The sequence below is a fragment of the Phyllopteryx taeniolatus genome, unplaced genomic scaffold (assembly GCF_024500385.1).
Source record: "Phyllopteryx taeniolatus isolate TA_2022b unplaced genomic scaffold, UOR_Ptae_1.2 contig_34, whole genome shotgun sequence".
Classification (NCBI taxonomy): Eukaryota; Metazoa; Chordata; class Actinopteri; order Syngnathiformes; family Syngnathidae; genus Phyllopteryx; species Phyllopteryx taeniolatus.
This window is the reverse complement of record NW_026903272.1, coordinates 150,836-175,516: the sequence shown is the minus strand read 5'-3', so window position 1 is coordinate 175,516 and position 24,681 is coordinate 150,836. Positions and strand designations below refer to the sequence as shown.

At 47.5% G+C, this 24,681-nt stretch overlaps 2 protein-coding genes across 3 annotated transcripts; both read left to right on the top strand.

The window, feature by feature from the left end:
• The first annotated feature begins 836 nt into the window (after positions 1 to 836).
• LOC133473667 (gastrula zinc finger protein XlCGF57.1-like) lies at positions 837 to 14,214 on the top strand. Of its 2 annotated transcripts, none has more exons than XM_061765262.1 (4): positions 837 to 1,097; positions 1,358 to 1,394; positions 1,488 to 1,631; positions 11,334 to 14,214. In XM_061765262.1, exons 3-4 carry the CDS (start codon positions 1,520 to 1,522, stop codon positions 12,791 to 12,793), a joined length of 1,572 nt encoding a protein of 523 aa, XP_061621246.1. In that variant the 5' UTR covers positions 837 to 1,097; positions 1,358 to 1,394; positions 1,488 to 1,519; the 3' UTR covers positions 12,794 to 14,214. The 2 variants fall into 2 exon arrangements, with proteins under 2 accessions (XP_061621246.1, XP_061621245.1); XM_061765261.1 differs by having other exon boundaries at positions 1,327 to 1,394.
• Positions 14,215 to 16,484: 2,270 nt separating this feature from the next.
• On the top strand, positions 16,485 to 22,951 carry LOC133473668 (gastrula zinc finger protein XlCGF57.1-like). The gene is made up of 3 exons (XM_061765263.1): positions 16,485 to 16,746; positions 17,081 to 17,238; positions 20,644 to 22,951. Exons 2-3 carry the CDS (start codon positions 17,112 to 17,114, stop codon positions 22,065 to 22,067), a joined length of 1,551 nt encoding a protein of 516 aa, XP_061621247.1. The 5' UTR covers positions 16,485 to 16,746; positions 17,081 to 17,111; the 3' UTR covers positions 22,068 to 22,951.
• The last annotated feature ends 1,730 nt before the right edge of the window (positions 22,952 to 24,681 follow it).

The following is a 24,681-nucleotide window of genomic DNA, read 5'->3' as shown; positions in this document are numbered from 1 at the left end:
TTCATCCATTGGAAACGACAAGGTTACTGGAGTATTGATTTTTCTGCATACGTTTTTATTTTATTTTTATTTTTATTTGGAATATTCATTTGATCAGTCACTAAAAAGTTTACCACTTTGATGATCACATCTTGTGTGGCACTCTCCACTTCCTATTTTTTTTTTTCATTTTATAAAACAAATACTGAAGCCATAATTTAGCCACGTGGCGGCCATGTTGGTAAGGGCGACGTTCCCATCAAAGGCAACGCATGGGCATTAAAGTGAAGTTGTGACTTGCTCGTTTCTCAACCGATTTTCACGAGGTTGACTTTTCTTCGTGCGATCAATGCAAAAAATAATTTCTTTTTTTCCCCCCTCTCGAATGAATCCATAGGGGAGGCAAAATAGGGCTGGCCTCGCCGCTGATCGATGTGAAGTTTGACATCGTCGTACACACCATACCCCATCGTTGTTGAGTAATAGATGTTAGTAAGTCAGCGTATGCTGAATATTATTCATAATAAATACACGGATTTGGAAATGTTAGGGTTGAAAAAATGGAAAATGTCATCGGCATAATAGATCGATTGTTAAAACTCCGGATTTGTCATCTGGTTGCAATCGTGGCGTCGGTGACTTTCTCTCAGAAGTGGACTGGTTGCGTCATAACTGAGATTTTATTTCATATAATGATTTGAAATCATTGACGTCCCTGTAGGCCTATTATTGGTAAGGCTTTTATTTGGAAGGGAGCTTTCGCCGCTAGGTGGCGGCTGACTTGACTACAGTTGGCTCGAGTCGGTGGCCTGTCGCTTTAAATAGTTCTGCCCCGAAGGATCCTGGGTAATGCGGCTCCTTTCCCTTCTGGCGGTGCGCGGCGAGGCTCGAATGCGCTTCAGCAAATCTTCCCGAATTTGGGACCGAATGTTGGGAATCCTCGACGCTTGACGCCCCCCTGATCACGACTTTAGCGGACGAAAACGTCACTCGTGAAATCTTCGCGTCCGCTTGGAGTCGTCTCGTGCACCTTGAAGCTCCTCGGCCTAGCCTAGCCTAGCCTAGCCTAGCTTAGCTTAGCTTGCTAACAAAGAGACGCGTTTGAGATCAAGCGGGAGGTAAAGTGTTCTTCTTTCCGCCACCTAATAGTAAGAATGTGTTTTAAAAAAATGAAAAAAAAAAAAATCTATCAAAAGAACTACAGTCTATGAACTTGCTTTGTCTGAGATACTGAAATAATATCCTGTAGCAATTGTTTTCTGAATCATCACTATTATTGTTATCCTCATCTGATTTCTGAATCCTTCCCAAGGAGAATGTGGATAATGTTTCTTCTTTCTGTCTCAGGTTTCTAACAATGCCTAATTACATATTTTAGTTTCGTCTTGGTGACAGTCATCACATCTCCCGCTTTGGTGCGTTGCCATATTGACCACAATGTCCACACCTGAATCTTTATTGAATTGTTTCCGATTATCACTTTCTTTTTCTCATTCCCTCCGACGTAGAGCGGAAAAAGTGTTGCGATCGCCGTGTGAAAATGTGCGCGAGGAGGACGGCGGCGTACGAGGAGGAACTTCGGGGCCCGAAAGAGGAGGAGGAGCCAAAAGGTCAACGACCGGACGCTGCGTTCGATCTGCGGCCTCCAACAGGTCGGCTCACTTGTCGCAAGCATTCTAACTTTATTGATATTCCTGTTTTTATTTACAGGCCCCGTTTGATGATGCATTTAACAGAACATTATTAACATCCAATAATGTGTACTATGTGGGTCTGCGGCAGGGGCGGAGCTACGTGGCGGCCGGCCGGCCGGCCATCCACGACGGCAAAGCCCCAAATCAAAAACGGTGCACATAAGTCGTTAATGGCACACCCGATCCCATTGGAGAGTTGTGCTCATAAGTTTACACACCCTGGCAGAATTGATGATTTCTTGGCCATTTTTTTTTTCCAGAGAATCTGAATAATAAATCCTAATGACTGCCAGAAACCCTGATCCAAAGTTTCCATACCCCGGTTTTTAATAGCGTGTATTGCGCCCCCTTTAATGTCAACGACAGCTCGGAGTCTTTGGTGGTCGTTGTGGATGAGGCTCTTGGTTTTGTCTCCCCGTTCTTCTCGGCAAAAGGCCTCCATGGAGTTCCTGTCGGTTCTTGGGCCGTCTCGTACAAACATACCTGAAGCTCGAGACGCCGTCATATTTCTCAACAAGATTTGGTGGCGCAGATATTTCGCTTGCATCAACCCCAGCTAACTCCAAGGGTGGAAATGTCTGTCAATATATGAATGCACAAAACATTTGATCTGACTACTAGCTCGATCCAGAGAGAGATGATTTACCTGTACCAATTGGGTGTCCCAAGAACTGCGAGTCTTGAAGGTTCACAACGGTGGATGAACCATATTTGGCCGGGTGCCCGGGTGAACGGCGTCGCGAGCCGAACCCTCCAGAAGGGAAGATTGTTGACGGTTGGAAGCAGGTCAGCAGTCTGAATACGACAGAATGTCCGCTTTGAAAAAGTCATGATGTTCACACTTTTGGAGCCTATTTATCGCTTATATATATATATATATATATATATAAATATATTTTCTTTGCCTGAGTGGTTGTGAGTTAGCAAAACTGAACTACGATTCCATTCAGCAAGCCGACGCAAACGATTTGTTCTTTTGAACGAGTCATTCTCGATCGACGCAACCCTGAGACCTTCAGAGCCGAGGAGACAAATTCAAATGTCGAACACAAACGAGTTGCGGATGTTTTAGCCACGAGCTTTGAGCTCATCATTTGGCATTTTGGCGGCAAAAGGTTGACATAACAATAAATAGGTTTGCGAATCTAATGAAATTCAACGCCAAGGTGGGTTTTCATCAACTATTTAGGCTTTCCAAAATTGCCTTAATGACTCGTAAGTACTGCCTCCTGTGAACAAAGTTGCTATGCACTTAAACCAAGCAAAAGCACACCAAAAGCTTAGGAATACAAAATATTACGTCGAGGAGGCCCAAAAACTTGTCACAATTTTCCACTCCGCATGGAAACAGGAGACTCATGCCTATTTAAATCATGCTAATTGTAAAGATCTGTAAATATGAACAAAGGTGAACAATAATATGTGTGTCGGTATGGCAGGTTGGACACTAAAGAAGGAGAAAAGGATCGATACAGGCTGGCCAGACAGAGGGATAGAGATGGGAAGGATGTGCAGCAGGTTAGGGTGGTTAAGGATAGAGATGGAAATGTTTTGACTGGTGCCAGCAGTGTGCTAGGTAGATGGAAAGAATACTTCGAGGAGTTGATGAATGAGGAAAATGATAGAGAAGGGAGAGTAGAAGAGGCAAGTGTGGTGGACCAGGAAGTGGCAATGATTAGTAAGCGGGAAGTTAGAAAGGCATTAAAGAGAATGAAAAATGGAAAGGCAGTTGGTCCGGATGAAATTCCGGTGGAGGTATGGAAGCATCTAGGAGAGGTGGCTGTGGAGTTTTTGACCAGCTTGTTCAATAGAATTCTAGTGTGTGAGAAGATGCCTGAGGAATGGAGGAAGAGTGTGCTGGTGCCCATTTTTAAGAACAAAGGGTGATGTGCAGAGCTGTGGGAACTGTAGAGGAATAAAGTTGATGAGCCACACGAGGAAGTTATGGGAAAGAGTAGTGGAGGCTAGAGGAGAGAGAGAGTGAGTATATTGGTAGAAGGATGATGAGGATGGAGCTGCCAGGCAAGAGAGCGAGAGGAAGACCAAAGAGAAGGTTGATGGATGTCGTGAGGGCAGTTGGCGTTCGAGAGGAGGATGCAGGAGATAGGCTCACATGGAAAGGGAGGACGCGCTGTGGCGACCCCGAACGGGACAAGCCCGAAGGAAATGAAGAACAACAAAATATAAAATGACCTGTATTCTATTTCTGTGCACAAAACTTTGCCTTCGGTAACAAAAATGGCTGATAAATCCGTTTGTGAATATTTGAGTGTCTCCAGGTTTCTTCCCACATTCCCAAAACGTGCATGGTTGGTTGATTGAAGACTCTAAATTGCTGTGAATTTGAGCGTGAATGGTTGTTTGTCTATATGTGCCCTGCGATTGGCTGGCGACCAGTTCAGGGTGTGCCCCGCCTCTCGCCCGTAGTTAGCTGAAATAGGTGCCAACACACCCGGTGACTGTAGTGAAGATAAGCGGTTCAGAAAATGGATGGAATGACCTTCTGACCATAAACCTTTTCCACGTTTATTTTGTGTGATCTATTTAATTAGATTAGGGCTAAATGAAGTTACACATTGTGAATGGCCTACGGGGTCCCTCAAGGGTCAGTTCTTGGACCCCTCCTGTTCAGCCTGTATATGCTACCCTTGGGTCAAATTCTTCAGAACTTTAATTTTGACTATCATAGCTATGGAGATGACACAGTTCTATCTAGCAGTGTCTCCAGATGACTACAGTTCCATTACGGTCTAAAACTGCTAAATATCTGGATGAGCCAAAACCTTCTTCAATTAAACCACGGCAAAACTGATAATTGTTTTTGGCAATAAAGATAAGAGGATTGCTGTGAGTAAACACTTGAAGTCACTCTCTTTAAAAACCAAAGACCAAGTCCGAAACCTCGGTGTTCTGATAGATTCCGACCTGGCTTTCAACAGTCATATCAAATCGATTACTAAAACTGCTTGGGTGGTTGTTTGGCCTGCAGGAGCCATGCCTCCATGCCTCTTATTCACTCACTGTATATATTTTTCTCACTTATCACATCTGGGAACACATACATATCAAAGGCTTCCTGGGGGACTGGTATGGGATCGGGAGAGTGTGGGTGTCGGACCGGTTTCTGTGCTGTCCGTGCGCCCTCCCCGCACCCCTGGATTTTAAATGCATCACACACACTCCCCACATTTTAATGCACCACATACAACCATCTCTGGGGAGCGGTGGGTCGTGGTTGGGGGGGGGATTGGGCTGGTAGGAAGCAGGGCCCGGCAATCATAGTAACGGGGGGGAAGGTGGGTTCTCACTTAGTTGCATGGCGGTGCTCCTGAGGCCGGACCCTTCCGGGCTGGATGACTGCTTGGCGTTGGGGCCCCCCACTCATGACCCGCACCTGCTCCCTGGGTTCCCACCCTTATTGTTCCCTTGTCTGGTGCCCCTATCTGTCCTCCTTTCCAACAAACAAGGGACACTCTCCCGCCCTCGGGCTGGGTGGGGACATCCTGGCAGGGTCATCCATGGCAAACAGGGCCTCGGTGATGGACCAGACAAAGCACGGCTAAAAGACCCCCATGATGAATGGATGTGGCTTTCCTTTGCCCAGATGCGGGTCACCGGGGCCCCTGTCTGGAGCCAGGCCAGGAGGTAGGGCTCGAAGGTGAGCGCCAGGTGGCCGGGCTTGCACCCATGGGCAACCCGAAAGGGTAACATAGGTCCCCCTTCCCATGGGCTCACCACCTGTGGGAGGGGCCGTAGGGGTCGGGTGCAGTGTGAGCTGGGCAGTGGCCGAAGGCGGGGACCTTGGCGGTCCGATCCCCGGCTATAGAAGCTGGTTCTAGGGATGTGGAACATCACCTCTCTCTGGCAGGGAAGGAGCCTGAGCTGGTGTGTGAGGTCGCGAAAATCCGACTCGACATAGTCTGGTCCGCCTCCACACACGGCTACTGGAATTGTCTGGCAGAATCCCCTCTCAGAAGACGTTGCTACTCCTACCTCTTCCAGAACTTCACCCACGTACATTGCGGAGGCGGCCGAGCTTTAGCTGTAAGGTGGTCTGTGCCTGTCGTGGCGGAAAACCCCAAACCCGTTGGTGGACACCGGCGATGAGGGATGTTGTCAAGCTGAAGAAGGAGTCCTATCGGGCCTTTTTGGACTGTGGGACTCCTGAGGCAGCTGATGGGTACCGGCTGGCCAAGCGGAACACAGCTTTGGTGGTCGCTGAGGCAAAAACTCGGGCGTGGGAGGACTTAGGTGAGGCCATGGAGAAAGACTTCCAGACGGCTTAGAGGAAATTCTGGTCCTTGCTGACCTTGACTCGGGACGTTATTAGTCGATGGGTAGAATACTTTGAAGACCTCCTCGATTCCACCAACACGCCTTCAAATGAGGAAGCAGAGTCTGGGGTCTCTGAGGTGGGCTCTCCTATCTCTGGGGTTGAGGTTACCGAGGTGGTTAAAAAAAGCTCCTCGGTGGCAAGGCGTCAGGGGTGGATTAGATTTGCCCGGTGTTACTAAAGGCTCTGGATGTTGTGGGGCTCTCCTGGTTGACACGCCTCTGCAACATCGCCAACGGTGCCCTTTATCACCGATTCTGTTCATAACTTTTATGGACAGAATTTCGAGGCGCAGCCGAGGCGTAGAGGGGGTCCGGTTTGGTGGCCTCAGTATTGCATCTCTGCTTTTTGCAGATGTTCTGTTGGCTTCATCAGGCCGTGATCTCCAACTCTCACTGGAGCAGTTCGCAGCCGAGTGTGAAGCGGCTGGGATGAGAATCTGCACCTCCAAATCTGAGACCGTGGTCCTCAGTCGGAAAAGGGTGGAGTGCCCTCTCCAGGTCGGGAATGAGATCGTGCCCCAAGTGGAGGAGTTCAAGTATCTTGGGGTCTTGTTCACGAGAGCATAGGTGAGGGTAGGAACGTAGATCCCGGATACAAGCGGCCGAAATGTGTTTCCTCCGCAAGGTGTCCGGGCTCTCCCTAACAGAGAGGGTGGGAAGCTTGGTCATCCAGAAAGAGCTCAGAGTAGAACCGCTGCTCCTCCGCATTGAGAGGAGACAGATGAGGTGGCTCGGGGCATCTGTTTAGGATACCTCCTGGATACCTCCCTGGTGAGATGTTTCAGGCACGTCCCACCTGGAGGAGAGCCCGGGGACAACGCTGGAGAGACTGTGTCTCCCAGCTGGCCTCGGGATCTGCCTCGGGATCTGCCTGGAAGAGCTGGATGAAGTGGCTGGGGAGAGGGAAATCCGGGATTCCCTGCTAAAGCTACTGTCCCTGCGACCAGACCTCTGATAAGCAAAAGAAAATGGATGGATGAAATTGTGTTAGGGCCTTAATACTTTTTTTATTAAAACAATACACACATTTAGACACTGAATAGAGAGAGGGAGTCAGAGTGTAAGAGCAATGGATTAAAAAAAAAAAAAAAAAAAGGCAAAAATATTAAAATTAATAGCACATAGAGTGCAAAAAATAAAGTCTTTGCATCCCGGAGAGATTAACTGTACTATCAATTGCCTTAACTGGTTTAAAAAGGGGGGGGGGGGGAAGTCTTGCATAATAATCATAATAAAACAAACTAGGACTGCAATATAGCGGGTGTTTACTGTACTATCACCACGACGATTACTATATTCTATTGCGGCTACAATACCAATACTACCACCAATATCACAATAACGACGACCACTACGACTTCTACCAACGACTGCTTCGATTGATACTATCTTGACTACTACTAATACCAAACTACTCGACTCACTTCAAATATCTGTAAACCTGATATTTCTTCCGTGTGATTCTGTCAATAAAACTTGTCACATATGTGAGAATAGCGATTATAGTGCCAAGACATGGTATTGAATGAATTAAACAATCAAAACTGAACCTCCTTGAGCCGTCACCTTGTCGTGGTGGAGGGGTTTGTGTGTCCCAGTGATCCTAGGAGCTAAGTTGTCTGGGGCTTTATGCCCCTGGCAGGGTCACCCATGACAAACGGGTCCTAGGTGAGGGACCAGACAAAGCACGGCTCAAAGACCCCTAATGATGACGACAAACAATGGACTTCGTTTTCCCTTGCCCGGACGCGGGCCACCGGGGCCCCCCACTGGAGCCAGGCCTGGTGGTGGCGCTCAAGGGCGAGCGCATGGTGGCCGGGCACAGCCCGAAAGGGTAACGTGGGTCCCCCTTCCCATGGGCTCACCACCTGTGGGAGGGGCCATAGGGGTCGGGTGCAGTGTGAGCTGGGCGGTGGCCGAAGGCGGGGACCTTGGCGATCCGATCCCCGGCTACAGAAGCTGGCTCTAGGGACGTGGAATGTCACCTCTCTGGCAGGGAAGGAGCCCGAGCTGGTGTGTGAGGTCGAGAAGTTCCGACTCGATATAGTCGGACTCGCCTCCACACACACCTTGGGCTCTGGTACCAGTCCTCTCGAGAGGGGTTGGACTCTCTTCCACTCTGGAGTTGCCCATGGTGAGAGGCGCCGAGCAGGTGTGGGTATACTTATTGCCCCCCGGCTCGGCGCCTGTACGTTGGGGTTCACCCCGGTGGACGAGAGGGTAGCCTCCCTCCGCCTTCGGGTGGGGGGATGGGTCCTGACTGTTGTTTGTGCCTATGCACCAAACAGCAGTTCAGAGGACCCACCCTTTTTGGAGTCCTTGGAGGGGGTGCTGGAGAGCGCTCCCGCTGGGGACTCCATTGTTCTGTTGGGGGACTTCAATGCTCACGTAGGCAATGACAGTGAGACCTGGAAGGGCGCGATTGGGAGGAACGGCCCCCCCCGATCAGAACCCGAGCGGTGTTCTGTTATTGGACTTCTGTGCTCATCACGGATTGTCCATAACGAACACCATGTTCAAGCATAAGGGTGTCCACACGTGCACTTGGCACCAGGACACCCTAGGTCGCAGTTCGATGATCGACTTTGCGGTCGTGTCATCGGACTTGCGGCCGCATGTCTTGGACACTCGGGTGAAGAGAGGGGCGGAGCTGTCAACTGATCACCACCTGGTGGTGAGTTGGCTCCGATTGTGGGGGAAGATGCCGGTCCGACGTGGCAGGCCCAAACGTATTCTGAGGGTCTGCTGGGAACGTCTGGCAGAATCCCCTGTCAGAAGGAGTTTCAACTCCCACCTCCGGCAGAACTTTGCTCACGTTCCGGGGGAGGCGGGGGACATCGAGTCCGAGTGGACCATGTTCCGCGCCTCCATTGCTGAGGCGGCCCGACCGGAGCTGTGGCCGTAAGGTGGTCGGTGCCTGTCGTGGCGGCAAGCCCCGAAACCGTTGGTGGACACCAACGGTGAGGGATGCCGTCAAGCTGAAGAAGGAGTCCTATCGGGCCTTTTTGGCCTGTGGGACTCCTGAGGCAGCTGATGGGTACCGGCTGGCCAAGCGGAATGCAGCTCTGGTGGTCGCTGAAGCAAAAACACGGGCATGGGAGGAGTTCGGTGAGGCCATGGAGAAAGACTTCCGGACGGCTTCGAGGAAATTCTGGTCCACCATCCGACGTCTCAGGAGAGGAAAGCAGTGCACCACCAACACTGTGTATAGTGGGGATGGGGCGCTGCTGACCTCGACTCGGGCCATTGTGAGTCGGTGGGGAGAATACTTCAAAGACCTCCTCAATTCCACCAACACGCCTTCACATGAGGGAGCAGAGTCTGGGTTCTCTGACGTGGGCTCTCCTATCTCTGGGTTTGAGGTCACCGAGGTAGTTAAAAATCTCCTCGGTGGATGAGATTCGCCCGGAGTTCCTAAAGGCTCTGGATGTTCTGGGGCTGTCCTGGTTGACACGCCTTTGCAACATTGCGTGGACATCGGGGACAGTGCCTCTGGATTGGCAGACTGGGGTGGTGGTCCCTCTTAGTGTGTTCCAACTACAGGGGTATCACACTGCTCAGCCTCCCTGGTAAGGTCTGTTCAGGGGTGCTGGAGAGGAGGGTCCGTCGGGAAGTCGAATCTCAGATTCAGGAGGAGCAGTGTGGTTTTCGTCCTGCCGTGGAACAGTGGACCAGCTCTACACCCTCGGCAGGGTCCTCGAGGGTGCATGGGAGTTCGCCCAACATGTGTTTTGTGGACTTGGAGAAGGCGTTCGACCGTGTCCCTCGGGGAGTCCTGTGGAGAGTGCTTCGGGAGTATGGGGTACCGAACCCCCTGATACGGGCTGTTCGGTCCCTGTACGACCGGAGTCAGAGTTTGGTCCGCATATCCGGCAGTAAGTCGGACTCGTTCCTAGTGAGGGTTGGACTCCGCCAAGGCTGCCCTTTGTCACCGATTCTGTTCACAACTTTTATGGACAGAATTTCTAGGCGCAGCCGAGGCGTAGAGGGGGTCCGGTTTGGTGGCCTCAGTATTGCATCTCTGCTTTTTGCAGATGATGTGGTTCTGTTGGCTTCATCAAACCGTGACCTCCAACTCTCATTGGAGCAGTTCGCAGCCGAGTGTGAAGCGGCTGGGATGAGAATCAGCACCTCCAAATCTGAGACCATGGTCCTCAGTCGGAAAAGCGTGGCAGGCTCTCTCCAGGTCGGGGATGAGATCCTGCCCCAAGTGGAGGAGTTCCAGTATCTTGTTCACGAGTGAGGGAAGAATGGAACGGGAGATCGACAGGCGGATCGGTGTAGCGTCTGCGGTGATGCGGACTTTGTATCGATCCGTTGTGGTAAAGAAGGAGCTAAGCCGAAAGGCGAAGCTCTCGATTTACCAGTCGATTTACGTTCCTACCCTCACCTATGGTCAAGAGCTGTGGGTCGTGACCAAAAGAACAAGATCCCGGATACAAGCGGCCGAAATGAGTTTCCTCCGCAGGGTGTCCGGGCTCTCCCTTAGAGAGAGGGTGAGAAGCTAGGTCATCCGGGAGAATCTAAGACTAGAGCCTTAGACTAGCCTTAGACTGCTGCTCCACATCGAGAGGAGCTAGATGAGGTGGCTGGGGCATCTGATTCGGATGCCTCCCGGACGCCTCCCCGGTGAGGTGTTCCGGGCATGTCCCACCGGGAGGAGACCCCGGGGACGACCCAGGACACGCTGGAGAGACTACATCCTTCGGCTGGCCTGGGAAAGCCTCGGGATCCCCCCGGAAGAGCTGGATGAAGTGGCTGGGGAGAGGGAGGTCTGGGCGTCCCTGCTGAAGCTACTGCCCCCACGACCCTACCCGGATAAGTGGTAGAGAATGGATGGATGGAAAACTGAACCTAAAAAGTAACAAGTTGTCAATATTATATCACTTGAAATTATTCCGATTGGAAAACAGGTGCAGCAATCATGTGCAGTATCCGTCAAACTTTTGAAAGGGAGATGTTTGGATGAAGGCGGTGAGGCTTTGTAAAATGATTTTGAACTGGATATTTTTGTATTTACTTCACTGCTGCTGAGGTTACATAAAAAAAACATATCCCAAAAAATGTGCAAATGCCAAACCGGGAGTCTGCAGGAGTCCACTGCATTGCCTTTATTGATACTTGTTTTTCTGAACTTTATTATTTTCCACTTTTTCACATTTTGTCGTTGTTGTTGACCTGCCCAATTTTATTTCCAATATATAAAACTCAACTGACTTTCAACATTAACCTTAAATATAAATCTAAACCATAACACAACATTAAAGTCTTAATATTAGAAAAGATTCACCAAACCATGTGTGTTTGTCTTCTTGTGTCTTGCAGACATCACTGAAGACCTTCGTACTGAGCGGCAGGAACCAGAGCCCCCTCACATTAAAGAGGAGGTGGAGGACGAAGAGGTCCACCACATCAAAGAGGAAGAGGAGCCCATTTTGGTTAAAAAAGGAAAGGAAGAAGGGCGCCCCCACATCAAACAGGAAGAGGAGGAGGAGGATATCACCAAGTTTCCATCGACTGGTGTCCCTTTGAAGAGTGAAGCTGAAGGTCAAAGTGAGGACAGCAGAGGGGCGGAGCCTCCAAGCAGCAGCAGCTCAAGTCAACACATGAAGACAGAAGTTGATGGAGACCACTGTGGAGGATCACGAGCAGACGGACTCTTAGGTCCACTGTCAGATTGTGACGACGTGACGTCACATCCTCCTCACACTGATGATAAACCTTCAGAAGGTGATGTGGCACGTCACACTCACAACAAACGATGGAAATATTCCAGCTGTGGGAAAACATTTGAACATTTGAAACAACACACGAGACCACACACTGGGGAAAAACCTTTTGCATGTTCAGTTTGTGGTCAAAGATTCACTCAGAAAGGGAACTTAACAAAGCACACAACAATCCACACTGGTGTGAAACCTTTTTTCTGCACAGTTTGTGGTAAAAGATTCACTCAGAAGACTGATTTAAAAATACACACTAGAACGCACACCGGTGAGAAACCTTTTTCCTGCTCATTTTGTGGTCAACGATTCTCTGTGAAGGAAAGCTTAAAATTACACACAAGAACGCACACTGGTGAGAAACCTTTTGCCTGCTCATTTTGTGGTCAACGATTCTCTGTGAAGGAAAGCTTAAAATTACACACAAGAACGCACACCGGTGAGAAACCTTTTTCCTGCTCAGTTTGTGGTCAAAGATTCACTCAGAAGGGACACTTAAAACTGCACACAAGAACCCACACCGGTGAGAAACCTTTTTCTTGCACAGTTTGTGGTCGAAGATTTTCTGTGAATGGAAACTTAAAGACACATACAAGAATGCACACTGGTGAGAAACCTTTTTCCTGCTCCGTTTGTGGTCACAGCTTCTCTGTGAAGGGACACTTGAAAATACACACCAGAGCCCACGCTGGAGAGAAACCTTTTGCCTGCTCAAGTTGTGGCCAAAGGTTTTCTGAAAAAGGAAGTTTAAAAAAACACACAAGAGTCCACACTGGTGAGAAACCTTTATCCTGCTCAGTTTGTGGGAAAGGATTCACGCAGAAGGCAGATTTAAAAAGACACACAAGAACGCACACTGGTGAGAAACCTTTTTCCTGCTCCGACTGCGGCCAAAGATTCACTCAGAAGGGACACTTAAAAATGCACACAAGAACCCACACTGGTGAGAAACCTTTTTCCTGCTCAGGCTGTGGTCAAAGATTCTCTCGTAAGTGTCGGGTTCAGACACACAAGTGTGCGGGTGAGAATAGCAGTGATCAAGAAGCTTTGAATGCAAATTGAAATGTTTTTTAAAAAATGGAATTACTATGTTACTGACTTCCAAAAATCCACATTATTGTAGTCTGTGTAACAGCTTTTATTGTATCTTGTTTTCCATATATTTTCAAAAAGCCATCTGCTGGCAAATGTTGAGAATTAGCATGAGTTTCAAAATACTTTAAAGGGACTAGTTAATGGTGAGAACTTTGCCACTTATGCCATAGTCCTGGACTCATAAATGTCTAAAGAAAAACGTTCTCCAAAATAGATTCAGTCGTAATTTTAGAATAGTTTTCTGATGAGATTTTATTTTTCAGCCAGATTTTGGCCCGCCCACATTTTGGACATGTCAGCCTGTCACAATACAGTTCCTCATACGTCAGCTCAATTTTGTATTGATTGCACCACAAATGTATTGCGCAACCCCAATTCCAATGAAGTAGGAACGTTGTGTTAAACAAATCAAAACAGAATACAATGATTTCCAAATCACGTTCAACCTATATTTAAGTGAATACACTACAAAGACGTGATATTTAATGTTCAAACTGATGAACTTTGTTTTTAGCAAATAATCATTAACACGCGTGCTTTGGCATTGTCTTGCTGAAATAAGCAGGGGCGTCCATGAAAAAGACGTTGCTTGGATGGCAGCATATGTTTCTCCAAAACCTGTATGTACCTTTCAGCATTAATGGGGCCTTCACAGACATGTAGGTTACCCATGCCATTGCCACTAACACAGCCCCATACCATCACAGATGCCGGCTTTTGAACTGTGCGTCCATAACAGTCCGGATGGTTCTTTTCCTCTTTGGCCCGGAGGACACGACGTCCACAATTTCCCAAAACAATTTGAAATGTGGACTCGTCGGACCACAGAACACTTTTCCACTTTGCATCAGTCCATCTTAGGTGAGCTCGGGCCCAGAGAAGCCGGCGGCTTCCATGCAGTGATTTCTCCAGATTCTCTGAACCTTTTGACGATATTATGGACCGTAGATGATGAAATCCCGAAATTCCTTGCAATTGTACATTGAGGGACATTGTCCTTCAACTGTTGGACTATTTTCTCCCGCACTTGTTCACAAAGAGGTGAACCTCGCCCCATCTTTGCTTGTGAACGACTGAGTAAATCAGAGAAGCTCCTTTTCTACCCAATCGTGGCCCCCACCTGTTCCCTATTGGCTTGTTCACCTGTGGGATGTTCCAATCAGGTCTTTGATGAGCATTCCTCAACTTTCTCCGTCTTTTTTGGAACGTGTTGCAGCCATCAAATTCCAAGTTAATGATTATTTCCTAAAAAATTTTTATTCTGTTTTGATTTCTGTTTAACACAACGCCCCAACTTCATTGGAATTGGGGTTGTACAAATATATATGTTCCCCTGTAGATTCCGCTTGTTAGATCTCATTAAATGTTCTATAAAAACAAAAAATCCACTACCTGTATCAGTTGTGTGTGTGTTTGGGTTGGACAAAAGACCTCTGCTTATCGAGAACTCTTATCGAATTCCGGTAGCAACCTTGAGATTACGAGACTGATAAAAGGTTTATCGTCTCTTTCTCCTAAATTTTATACACATAAAAAGTGACGTGGTCCTTTACGAGATCTCCTCCCGGTGGGAACACCTCACCAGGGATGTGTCCAGGAGGCGTCCTAAACAGATGCCCCGAGCCACCTCTTCTGGCTCCTCTCAATGCGGAGGAGCAGCGGCTCCCGGACTACCGAGCTAATCACCTTATCTCTACGGAGGAAACTCATTTCGGCCGCTCGTATCCAGGATCTCGTTCTTTCGGTCACGACCCACAGCTCGTGACCATCGGTGAGGGTAGGAACGTAGATCGACCGGTAAATCGAGAGCTTCGCCTTTCGGCTTAGCTCCTTCTTCAGCACAACGGACCGATACGAAGTCTGCATCACTACGGAAGCTGCACCCATCCGCCTGTCCAGCTCCCGTTCCATTCTTCCCTCACTCGTGAACAAGACCCCAAGGTATTTGAACTCCTCCACTTGGGGAAGGATCTCATCCCTGACCTGGAGAGGGCACTCCACCCTTTTCCGACTCAGGACCATGGTCTCAGATTTAGAAGTGCTGAGTCTCATCCCAGCCGCTTCACACTCGGCTGTGAACCGCTCCAGTGAGAGTTGGAGATCACGGCCTGATGAACCCGACAGAACCACGTCATTGCAAAAAGCACCGATGCAATACTGAGGCCACCAAACCGGACCCCCCGAAACACACGGTCGAACGCCTTCTCAAGTCCACAAAACACATGTAGACTGGTTGGGCGAACTCCCATGCACCCTCGAGGACCCTGTCGAGGGTGTAGAGCTGGTCCACTGTTCCACGGCCAGGACGAAAACCACACTGCTCCTCCTGAATCTGAGCATTCGGCTTCCCGACGGACCCTCCTCTCCTGCACCCCTGAGTAGACCTTACCAGGGAGGCTGAGGAGTGTGTTCCCCCTGTAGTTGGAACACACCCTCCGGTCCCCCTTCTTAAAAAGGGGGACCACCACACCAGTCTGCCAATCCAGAGGCACTGTCCCTGATGTCCATGCGATGTTACAGAGGCGTGTCAACCAGGACAGCCCCACAACATCCAGAGCCTTGAGGAACCGTGTCGGTGGAATTGAGGAGGTCTTCGAAGTATTCTCCCCACCGATTCAATACGTCCCGAGTCAAGGTCAGCAGCAGCCCATCCCCACTATACACAGTGTTGATTGTTTACGGCTTCCCCCTCCTGAAACGCCGGATGGTGGACTACAATTTCCTCAAAGCCGTCTGGAAGTCGTTCTCGATGGCCCCACCGAACTCCTCCCACGCCTGGGTTTTTGCCTCAGCGACGACCAAAGCCGCATTCCGCTTGGCCAGCCGGTACCCATCAGCTGCCTCCGGAGTCCCACAGGCCAAAAAGCCCGATAGGACTCCTTCTTGAGCTTGACGGCATCCCTCATCGCTGGTGTCCACCAATGGGTTCAGGGATTGCCGCCACGACAGGCACCGACTACCTTATGGCCACAGCTCCGGTCGGCCGCGTCGGCAGTGATGAGCACAGAAGTCCGATAACAGAACACCGCTCGGGTTCTGATCGGGGGGGGGGGGGGGGGCTGTTCCTCCCAATCACGCCCTTCCAGGTCTCACTGTCATTGCCCACGTGAGCATTGAAGTCCCCCAGCAGAACGATGGAGTCCCCAGCGGGAGCTCTCTCCAGCACCCCCTCTAAGGACTGTGTGTGTGTGTGTACACCTTATTTTGTCCTCTTATTTCTATATCTCTCGTCATAACAAACCGATTGTTTGGCTCGTGTGGAAAGGTTTCGCAAACTTTAGGAAGTTCGTGAATGTCATTTACTTCACAGTGGGAATAGTTTTTAACTACTAACTTTCTGTCGATCTATCTATCGAAGTAAGGCGTTGCCTTCAGGGACTGTTCGTTTTTTCGTGCAATAAGCAGTTGTGGTAAGTTCGATACTTTTGGAGGAGGATCAAACACGTATGAGTGAGGGGCTACTCATGGTATGACAAAAATGTTCAGGGGGTACACGAGACAAAAGAGGGTTGGGAACGCGCCAAAATCAACAAGAGGAAACAGCACAACATGAAATTATGCATCGGAGGAGATATGAGACGGAAAGGAGAAGTGGCTCGCGTCGGTGGCCTGTCGCTTTAAATAGTTCCGCCCCAAAGGATCATGGGTAATACGGCTCCCTTCACATCTCGCGATGCGCGGCGAGGCTCGAATGCGCTTCAGCAAATCTTCCCGAATTTGGGACCGAACGTTGGGAATCCTCGACGCTTGACGCCCCCCCCCCCCCCCATCACGACTTTAGCGGACGAAAACGTCACTCGTGAAATCTTCGCGTCCGGTTGGAGTCGTCTCGTGCACCTGGAAGCTCCTCGGCCTAGCTTAGCCTAGCCTAGCCTAGCTTAGCTTGCTAACAAAGAGACGCGTTTGAGATCAAGCGGGAGGTAAAGTGTTCACTTTAATGTTGTTTAAAAAAAAAAAAGAAAAAGAAACGCCAACAACTAAATTCTATCAGCTATTTTTTTTGTCTGAGAAACTGAAATAATATCCTGTAACGATTCTTTTCTGATTCTGCATTCTGAGTCCTGTTGTAGCACAATGGAGAATTGTCTGGAATGCTTTAACACCGATTTTCTCTCCTTAGGTCACAAATTAGCTTTCTTCTTTCTCTCACGTTTCTCACATTGCTTAATTCCGTTTTCCTGCTTTGCCATTGACGCTAATGTACTGTTTAACCCACAATGTCCAAATCTGAGTCTTTATTGAATTGTTTCGCAGGTCCGAGAAGTGTTGCGATCGCCGTGTGAAAATGCGTGCGAGGAGGACGGCGGAGTACGAGGAGGAACTTCGGGGCCCGAAAGAGGAGGAGGGGCCAAAAGGTCAACGACCGGACGCTGCGTTCGATCTGCGGCCTCCGACTGTGCCACGCAGAGCAGGTGGGCTCACTTGTTGCGTGCATCCTAACTTTGCATTCGGACGCACGTAATTAATGCGCTCAGTCACGGGAGTTGACGAGACCCGGGGAAAAAAAACTTTCGCCGCTTCTGCTGTTAATAAGTCACTGTACTTTTACTCCGTTGCGGTGATCTCAATGGCGCTCGCTGCTTTTATCGATCAATTATTTCGTGCGCGAGACTGCGACTTCAACTCGCTGTTTGCGTCAATCCGTTTTAAGATTCACCAATCAAACGGCACAAGAAAGTCACATGACCTCACACGACGTCTCCCGTCGGTATTCGCACTGGGTATGCCATCCAGGTCCCATGTATTGTCGTATTTGTCTGGCACTGTCTGCCCAAACGTGCATATTTCATTTCGTCCCACTTGTAACTTGAGAAAACACTGTGCAGTAAATGTTCTTTTTTGTTTTCTTTTGTAGTTTTGACTGGGCACACACACACACGCACACTAACATCAGAATTAGCACAGTCACATTTATTTTTTATTTTTATTTTTTACAATTGTGCAAAAAGATGCAGAGTCCTCTAGCACTTAGAGCAGTTCGAATGACTCATATCGCAATAGAGACTTCAAGAAATGTATGCAGTTTAGTAGTAAATGCGATAATCTGGGACAGTGTCGATTGTGCAAATGTTGCAGACACTCCTCAATCAGCGTGCAAATGGAGCAGATTACTCACTGTGTACTTTTTTCGCTTGGCGACTCTACCCACCTTTCGAGCAGATCTTTTACTGATGCTAATGCTAAATGTATTAAGCGACAGGGTGAGTGAAATTCAGAAATAGTTAAAATAATTAGCTTTCATGAATACACGATTTGAGTCTTGTCTGTTATTACACAAGCGTATATACACAGAATGCAAGGTATGAAATCATATACAATCTATCTAAGTGGTAGGTATGCACAGGCTATTTACCAGCTGTGAACTGGCCCAGACTAAGACTAATAATAAAATGTAAATGACCTGGATTCTAGTTCTGTCCATGAAACTTTACCTTTGAATGGCACAGCTATGGTCTCCAGAAACTTAGTGGCGGTACTCTCATTTATGTACCTTTTCGTAATGGACACAGAGGTTGTCTGAACTTCTGGAAGAATCTGTAATTCCAAAAATGCACCAAAATGGTCAGAAATAGCCATATCCTTAATGTCAACTGATAGAATTTCAACATCCTTAGAGATGACCGGGTCTAAGATGTGACCTTGAGTGTGGGTTCATGTTATTGTCAACATGAATGTTCAAGTCTCCCGTTGTAAAAAAAAAAATAAATAAAAAATAGTTGTTGTCAGTACAAATAACTGACAGCAGTTCTCAAACATCCTTCATAAATGTTCTATTGTATCATGGAGGTCTATAAACTATTAAAACGATAACCTTTGGGTCATCTTGAACAGAAAAAAACAGATATTCAAAAGAGCTGAACTCACCCAGAATAATTTCTTTACACTGAAATAATGACTTCAAAATAGGAGCAATACCATCGCCCTTTTCCCCTATCCGCCACTTGTGCATAAAATTAAAATTTGCTGGTGTTGCTTCATTTAAAATGGTATTCCACCTACTTTCTGTTAACCACGCTTCATTTCCAAATCCTTGGTTGTAATGATGTCATTAATCAATAGTGATTTATTACCCAGTGCAACCTCATCCTAAATTTGTGGTTCTACTTTTTTTTGGTGCCGTATTTCTTTGATCCACTTTCTGTCCCTGTCCTAATTACAGGGATCAAAAATTGCCTGATCTCCATCAAGGTTTGACTTATTCTGGAAAAGACCCTGCACATATCAGTCAGATTTGCGGATAAGGTTCTTCAGGGGTGGAGGAGGGCCCCTTCTCATCTTCGTGGACGCTGGTTTCAGGCGAGGGGGGCTGGGAAGATCTTGGCGTGGTGTGGGCTAGAGTCCAATATTGACAATAGCCTTCATGCTGTCCATCAGACCTAACATGGCATTTAGGCTATGAGAGAGTGAGTTTTGGGCTTTGGTCCAATAGGGCAAGAAGGGGTGTAGGAGATATCAAAGTGCTGCCTCATCCCATTACTCATTCATTCCTCTGATTGGTTGGTTGACGCTGATGAGTCCCTCCGCGCCTCATGTCGCCTTATCTCTTGTTCCTCCAATTGTTTGGGAACAACTGCATCTTTTTGTCCGTCAGCCGTGTCAACAAGGCTAATGTTTTCCTTTTGGGCCGTTGAATGACGTACGAAATGAAAAATGTTGGCAGCCAATAACTTAACTCGTTGTCGATTTAGACCGAAACCGCTTGTCTTGTAAAGAAGTCTGTCCTCCCAAAAAACGTGGAAATTGTCAATGAAATTCACAGATAATTCGGTACACACTTCTTTGCACTTTTGTTGGGAGGTCAATAAAATCTCTCTTCAGTACCTCTGATTGCTGCTTGACAACATCCAGAGTCCCTGTGTGTATAATGACAGATTCGTGGTCGCCAGGATTTTTTGGGAGCTATCGGACACCATGTCATTGGTGTAAAACAGTACTATGTTGTTCTTCTCACTCCAAAAATGTTTCACATCCTTGACAGCTCCATCACCAACTATTAACGTTTGGGGTGGCATTTTTTTTCCTTGTATGATTTAGTTTCATACCTTTCAGTGGTGGTGGGGGATGGGCATTCTTGGCCAGGGTCTTGCAAAAGTGGTTCAAATTTGTCTGTTAGCACACTTCTGCTCACCGTTTTGAGACCTCAGTAGAGCCGTTTGATTCCCCGACTGCCCATTTACATCCACATACATTTCAAGACGGTGACTATTCGTTTCAAGGACCGACACCCTGTGTAGCAGTCCATGATAGTCCTCAGTGGGGCAGAGAGGCATTTTGTTGCTGGTACTACTACCACTACAACTTCTACCACCAGCATCACTACGATTACAACTAATACTTAAATTGCTACCATCATGACTACAACCACCACTACTACTGTTACTACAGTAAATCGATGGAGCAATATTCCTGCACTGCGCACATTTTTTTTGCACATCAGGTTAACAATCCGCCATCATCGGCCAGAATAGGGAATCACCCCTAGGCTTATAATACAAATGTTTTTTGGGGCTGCTGCAGCAACCCACTCAGAGGAAAATTGTCCAGAATTAATCAATGCGAGAAACGACATTAATTTCATTGATGTGTCATGTTTTCGTTGACTTGGAAAACGACTCGAGTAACTTGCTTAAAATATCACTTAACTTATATTTCTTTTTTTACATTTTATTGTTGTTGCTGACCTGCACAATTTTACTTTCAATATATCAAACTCATCTCCCTTTCACACAAACCTAAAATATTAATCTAAACCATAATACGCAAAATTAAAGTCACATGAGAAAAGATTTACCTAACCATGTGTGTTTGTCTTGCAGACATCACTGAGCCCCCTCACATTAAAGAGGAGGTGGAGGACAAAGAGGTCCACCACATCAAAGAAGAAGAGGAGCCCATTTTTATAAAAAAAGAGGAGGAAGAAGCGTGTCCCCACATCAAACAGGAAGAGGAGGAGGAGGATATCACCAAGTTTCCATGGACTGGTGTCCCTTTGAAGAGTGAAGCTGAAGGTCAAAGTGAGGAGAGCAGAGGGGCGGAGCCTCCAAGCAGCAGCAGCTCAAGTCAACACATGAAGACAGAAGGTGACAGAGAAGACCACTGTGGAGGATCACCAGCAGACGGCCTCTTAGCTCCACTATCAGATAGTGACGACATCACGTCACACTCTACTCGCACTGATGATGATGATGAAGATGATGAACAGTCAGAAGGTGGCATGACATGTCACGCTGACAACAAACGATGGAAATGTTCTCAGTGTGGGAAAACATTTGCTAATAAGAGCATTTTGAAACAACACGTGAGAACACACACTGGAGAGAAACCTTTTGCCTGCTCGGTTTGTGGTCAAACATTCACTTGGGAGGGAAACTTGAAAAGACACACAAGAACCCACACTGGTGAGAAACCTTTTTCCTGCTCAGTTTGTGGGCAGAGATTCTCTGTGAAGGAAAGCTTAAAATTACACACAAGAACGCACACTGGTGAGAAACCTTTTTCCTGCACAGTTTGTGGTCAACGATTCTCTGGTAAGAAAAACCTAACGATACACACAAGAACTCACACTGGTGAGAAACCTTTTTTCTGCACAGATTGTGGCCAAAGATTCTCTATGAAGGAACACTTGAAAAGACACACAAGAACCCACACTGGCGAGAAACCTTTTTCCTGCACAGTTTGTGGTAAAACATTTACTCAGAAGACGGATTTAAAAAGACACACAAGAACACACACTGGTGAGAAACCTTTTGCCTGCTCGGTTTGCGGTCAAAAATTCTCTGAAAAGGGAAAGTTGAAAATACACACAAGAACCCACACTGGTGAGAAACCGTTTTCCTGCAAAGTTTGTGGTAAAACATTCATTCAGAATACAGATTTAAAAAGACACACAAGAACGCACACTGGTGAGAAACCTTTTGCCTGCTCATTTTGTGGTCAACGATTCTCTGGTAAGAAAAACTTAACAATGCACACAAGAACGCACACTGGTGAGAAACCGTTTTCCTGCACAGTTTGTGGTAAAACATTCATTCAGCAGACAAATTTAAAAAGACACACAAGAACGCACACTGGTGAGAAACCTTTTGCCTGCTCAGTTTGTGGTCAACGATTCTCTGGTAAGAACAACTTAACAATGCACACAAGAACGCACACTGGTGAGAAACCTTTTCCCTGCAGAGTTTGTGGAAAAACATTCACTCAGAAGACAAATTTAAAAAGACACAAGAACGCACACTGTTGAGAAACCTTTTTCCTGCTCAGGATTCTCTGAGATGATCGGGTTAAGACACAAGTGTGCTGGTGAGAATCACAATTTAAAAAAAAAAAAAAAAAAAAAAAAATGTAATTACTATGTTACTGACTGACAAAAATCGAATCTGTATTCTGTGTCCCAGCTTTTGTTTTCTCCTTGTCCCTATATTTTCTGAAAGTCTCCCGTGTGCAAATGTTGAGAATTAGCAGTGTTCCCAAAACACTTTCAAGGGGCGAGTTAATGGGGTGAACATAGGCACTGATTCCATTGTTCTAGAAGGTTTGGGAAGCTTGTTGTAAAAAAATCGACGGTGAAGTGTCTCCTTGAGGAAAGACGGGCACGTCATCCCACAAAAAGGAATTCTTTTTGATATGATCTGCACATCACCATTCTTCTTGAAATTGGGCACCAGCACACTTTTCCTCCATTATTCTTCACTTGCCTCTTCTGTCGCAGTTCCATCTCTATCCTTAACCACCCTAACCTGCTGCACATCCTTCCCATCTCTATCGCTCTGTCTGGCCAGCCTGTATCGATCCTTTTCTCCTTCTTTAGTGTCCAACCTGGCGTACATGTCCTCATGTGCCCCTTCTTTGGTCTTTGCCCTACGTCGCAGCTCAATGTATTCCTTTCTCCTCTCCTTGGTCTTCTCAGTGTCCCACTTCTTCTGAGCACATTCTTAGCTAATGCTTCCTTTAAAATAAACCCTACTCCATTTTGCTTCCCCATCTACACCATGGTCAAATAATTTCAACATGCCGGTGGCGGACGTTGTTAATCCGGTATGGATCGGTTATGCTTGTGCGCCCCACAGGGCTGTATTGTAAAGTGTATTTGTGATTCTTAATAAAATACACCTCTTAAAACATTGATGGTGACTCAACTTGCTTGTTTATGAAAGCCATTTCCCCCCACATTAAAAAGTGATAATGCCATAATGTCAAATGCAAACTTCAACAAAACAAAAACAAAAAAACTACTAAAATATTACTCACACTAGTTAATCACCAATCCTCCCCAAAAAAAAAATACATTTTTCCACAATTTATTTTCCCCTGCAGCAAGCGCTCACGACACATTAGATTATAACCCTCACACAGATACAAGCTCCACTTTCGCCAAACACTCGGCCAAGATTCCGGCATTCGTCTCTCACGCGGGGGGTTGGGTTTCGGGCTGTTTCGCTGAACTCTTCACGCTGTCTGCGCAGACTTGGGTTTGATTTTCCAATGGGGAGAAGGTTTTTGTCAGCTTCACCCATCGGTGAAGCCGTTTTTAATGTCAGATTTTTAAAAAACAACAACACACACAGGCCTTGTTTCCTGTAAGGTGCACTGGGAGTGATTGACAGACCGCCCAACGGGAGTCAACCGCTAACACAAGTTTCACGAAACCTGGAAATAAAAAAATGCATTTGATGTTGTTTTGGACCAGGAATCGTGGAGTAAGCAATATTGGGGCGGCACAGTGGAGGACCGGTGAGCACGGTTCTGAGGACCGGGCTTCAAATGCCGGCCCCGTTCTCTCCGGGAACTCCGGTTTCCTCCCACATCCCAAAAACATGCGTGCTAGGTTCATTGACGTCTCTAAATTGCCCGTAGGTGTGAATGTGAGTGCGAATGGTTGTTTGTTTGTATGCGCCCTGCGATTGGCTGGCGACCGGTTCAGGGCGTAGTCGGCCTTTCGCCCCAACTTCAACCGGGATAGGATCCCGCACCCTGCGACCCTGAACAGGATAAACGGGATTAAGAATGGATGGATGGATATGCACAAACGTTAGCATGTTCAATCATCAACATTCGAGCAATTTAGAAATGTAGCAATTTGTTTAACACTTTTGCGATGCCCTCAACTCCTGAAGTTTTCTTTGAAAGCACAGTGTACCTCGTTTAGAGACGTAACGAAGGGCAAAACATAAAAATAGATAATCCCCCAGCCTCCTTCACGTGATATTTCATTTAAGCCAACAGAGCGTGAAACATTATTGGGCGCAGGCGTGGTAAAACATACGCTAGCTTAAACCATACGGTAGCATGCATGCATGGCGGCGTTCCATAAAACAAAAGCACCGAGACGGACCTCCTTGAAAATGTTCGATTTTCATTTCTTCTGCGAGCGTTATTGCCCTCAGTCGAACGGTGACTGTAGTGACGCTTCTCCCGGCTGTTCTTTGCTCACGAATCCATTGCTCGAGTTGGTCTCCCAACTCGGACCACCTCGCCTTGTTTCCGCGGAAACTCAGCTTCGTCTTCTTGACTCGGCGAACCTCGGTTTCCTGCTTACTCCGCTGGCGAACCGTGGATGCGTTGATCTTGAATTCTCTCGCGGCTGCTCGATTCCCACGTTCCTCCGCGTAACTGATAGCTTGCAGTTTCAACTGTGCTGCGTAAGCGTGTCTCTTCGTAGGTGCCGTTTTCGGGGGTCCTTAGCCAAACCGATGTTTTGCACAATGCACATACCGCCGCTATATACTTTACGGGGGGGTGCGCCTTTAGCGTCCTCCTTCCCCCTTTACGTCCGCATGCTGTCCTCAGCCACGTCCGCTATTCCTCTGTATAAGCAGCGTGTCGAAAATACGGTAGATTACTGTAATGGAGTAAAA

Coding starts and splice junctions, on each gene's coding strand:
- LOC133473667 (XM_061765262.1), top strand. CDS start 1,520: ATGTGCGCGAGGAGGACGGCGGCGTACGAGGAGGAACTTCGGGGCCCG. Junction 1,632..11,333: donor CGATCTGCGGCCTCCAACAG/GTCGGCTCACTT, acceptor TGTGTCTTGCAG/ACATCACTGAAGACCTTCGT.
- LOC133473668 (XM_061765263.1), top strand. CDS start 17,112: ATGCGTGCGAGGAGGACGGCGGAGTACGAGGAGGAACTTCGGGGCCCG. Junction 17,239..20,643: donor GACTGTGCCACGCAGAGCAG/GTGGGCTCACTT, acceptor TTTGTCTTGCAG/ACATCACTGAGCCCCCTCAC.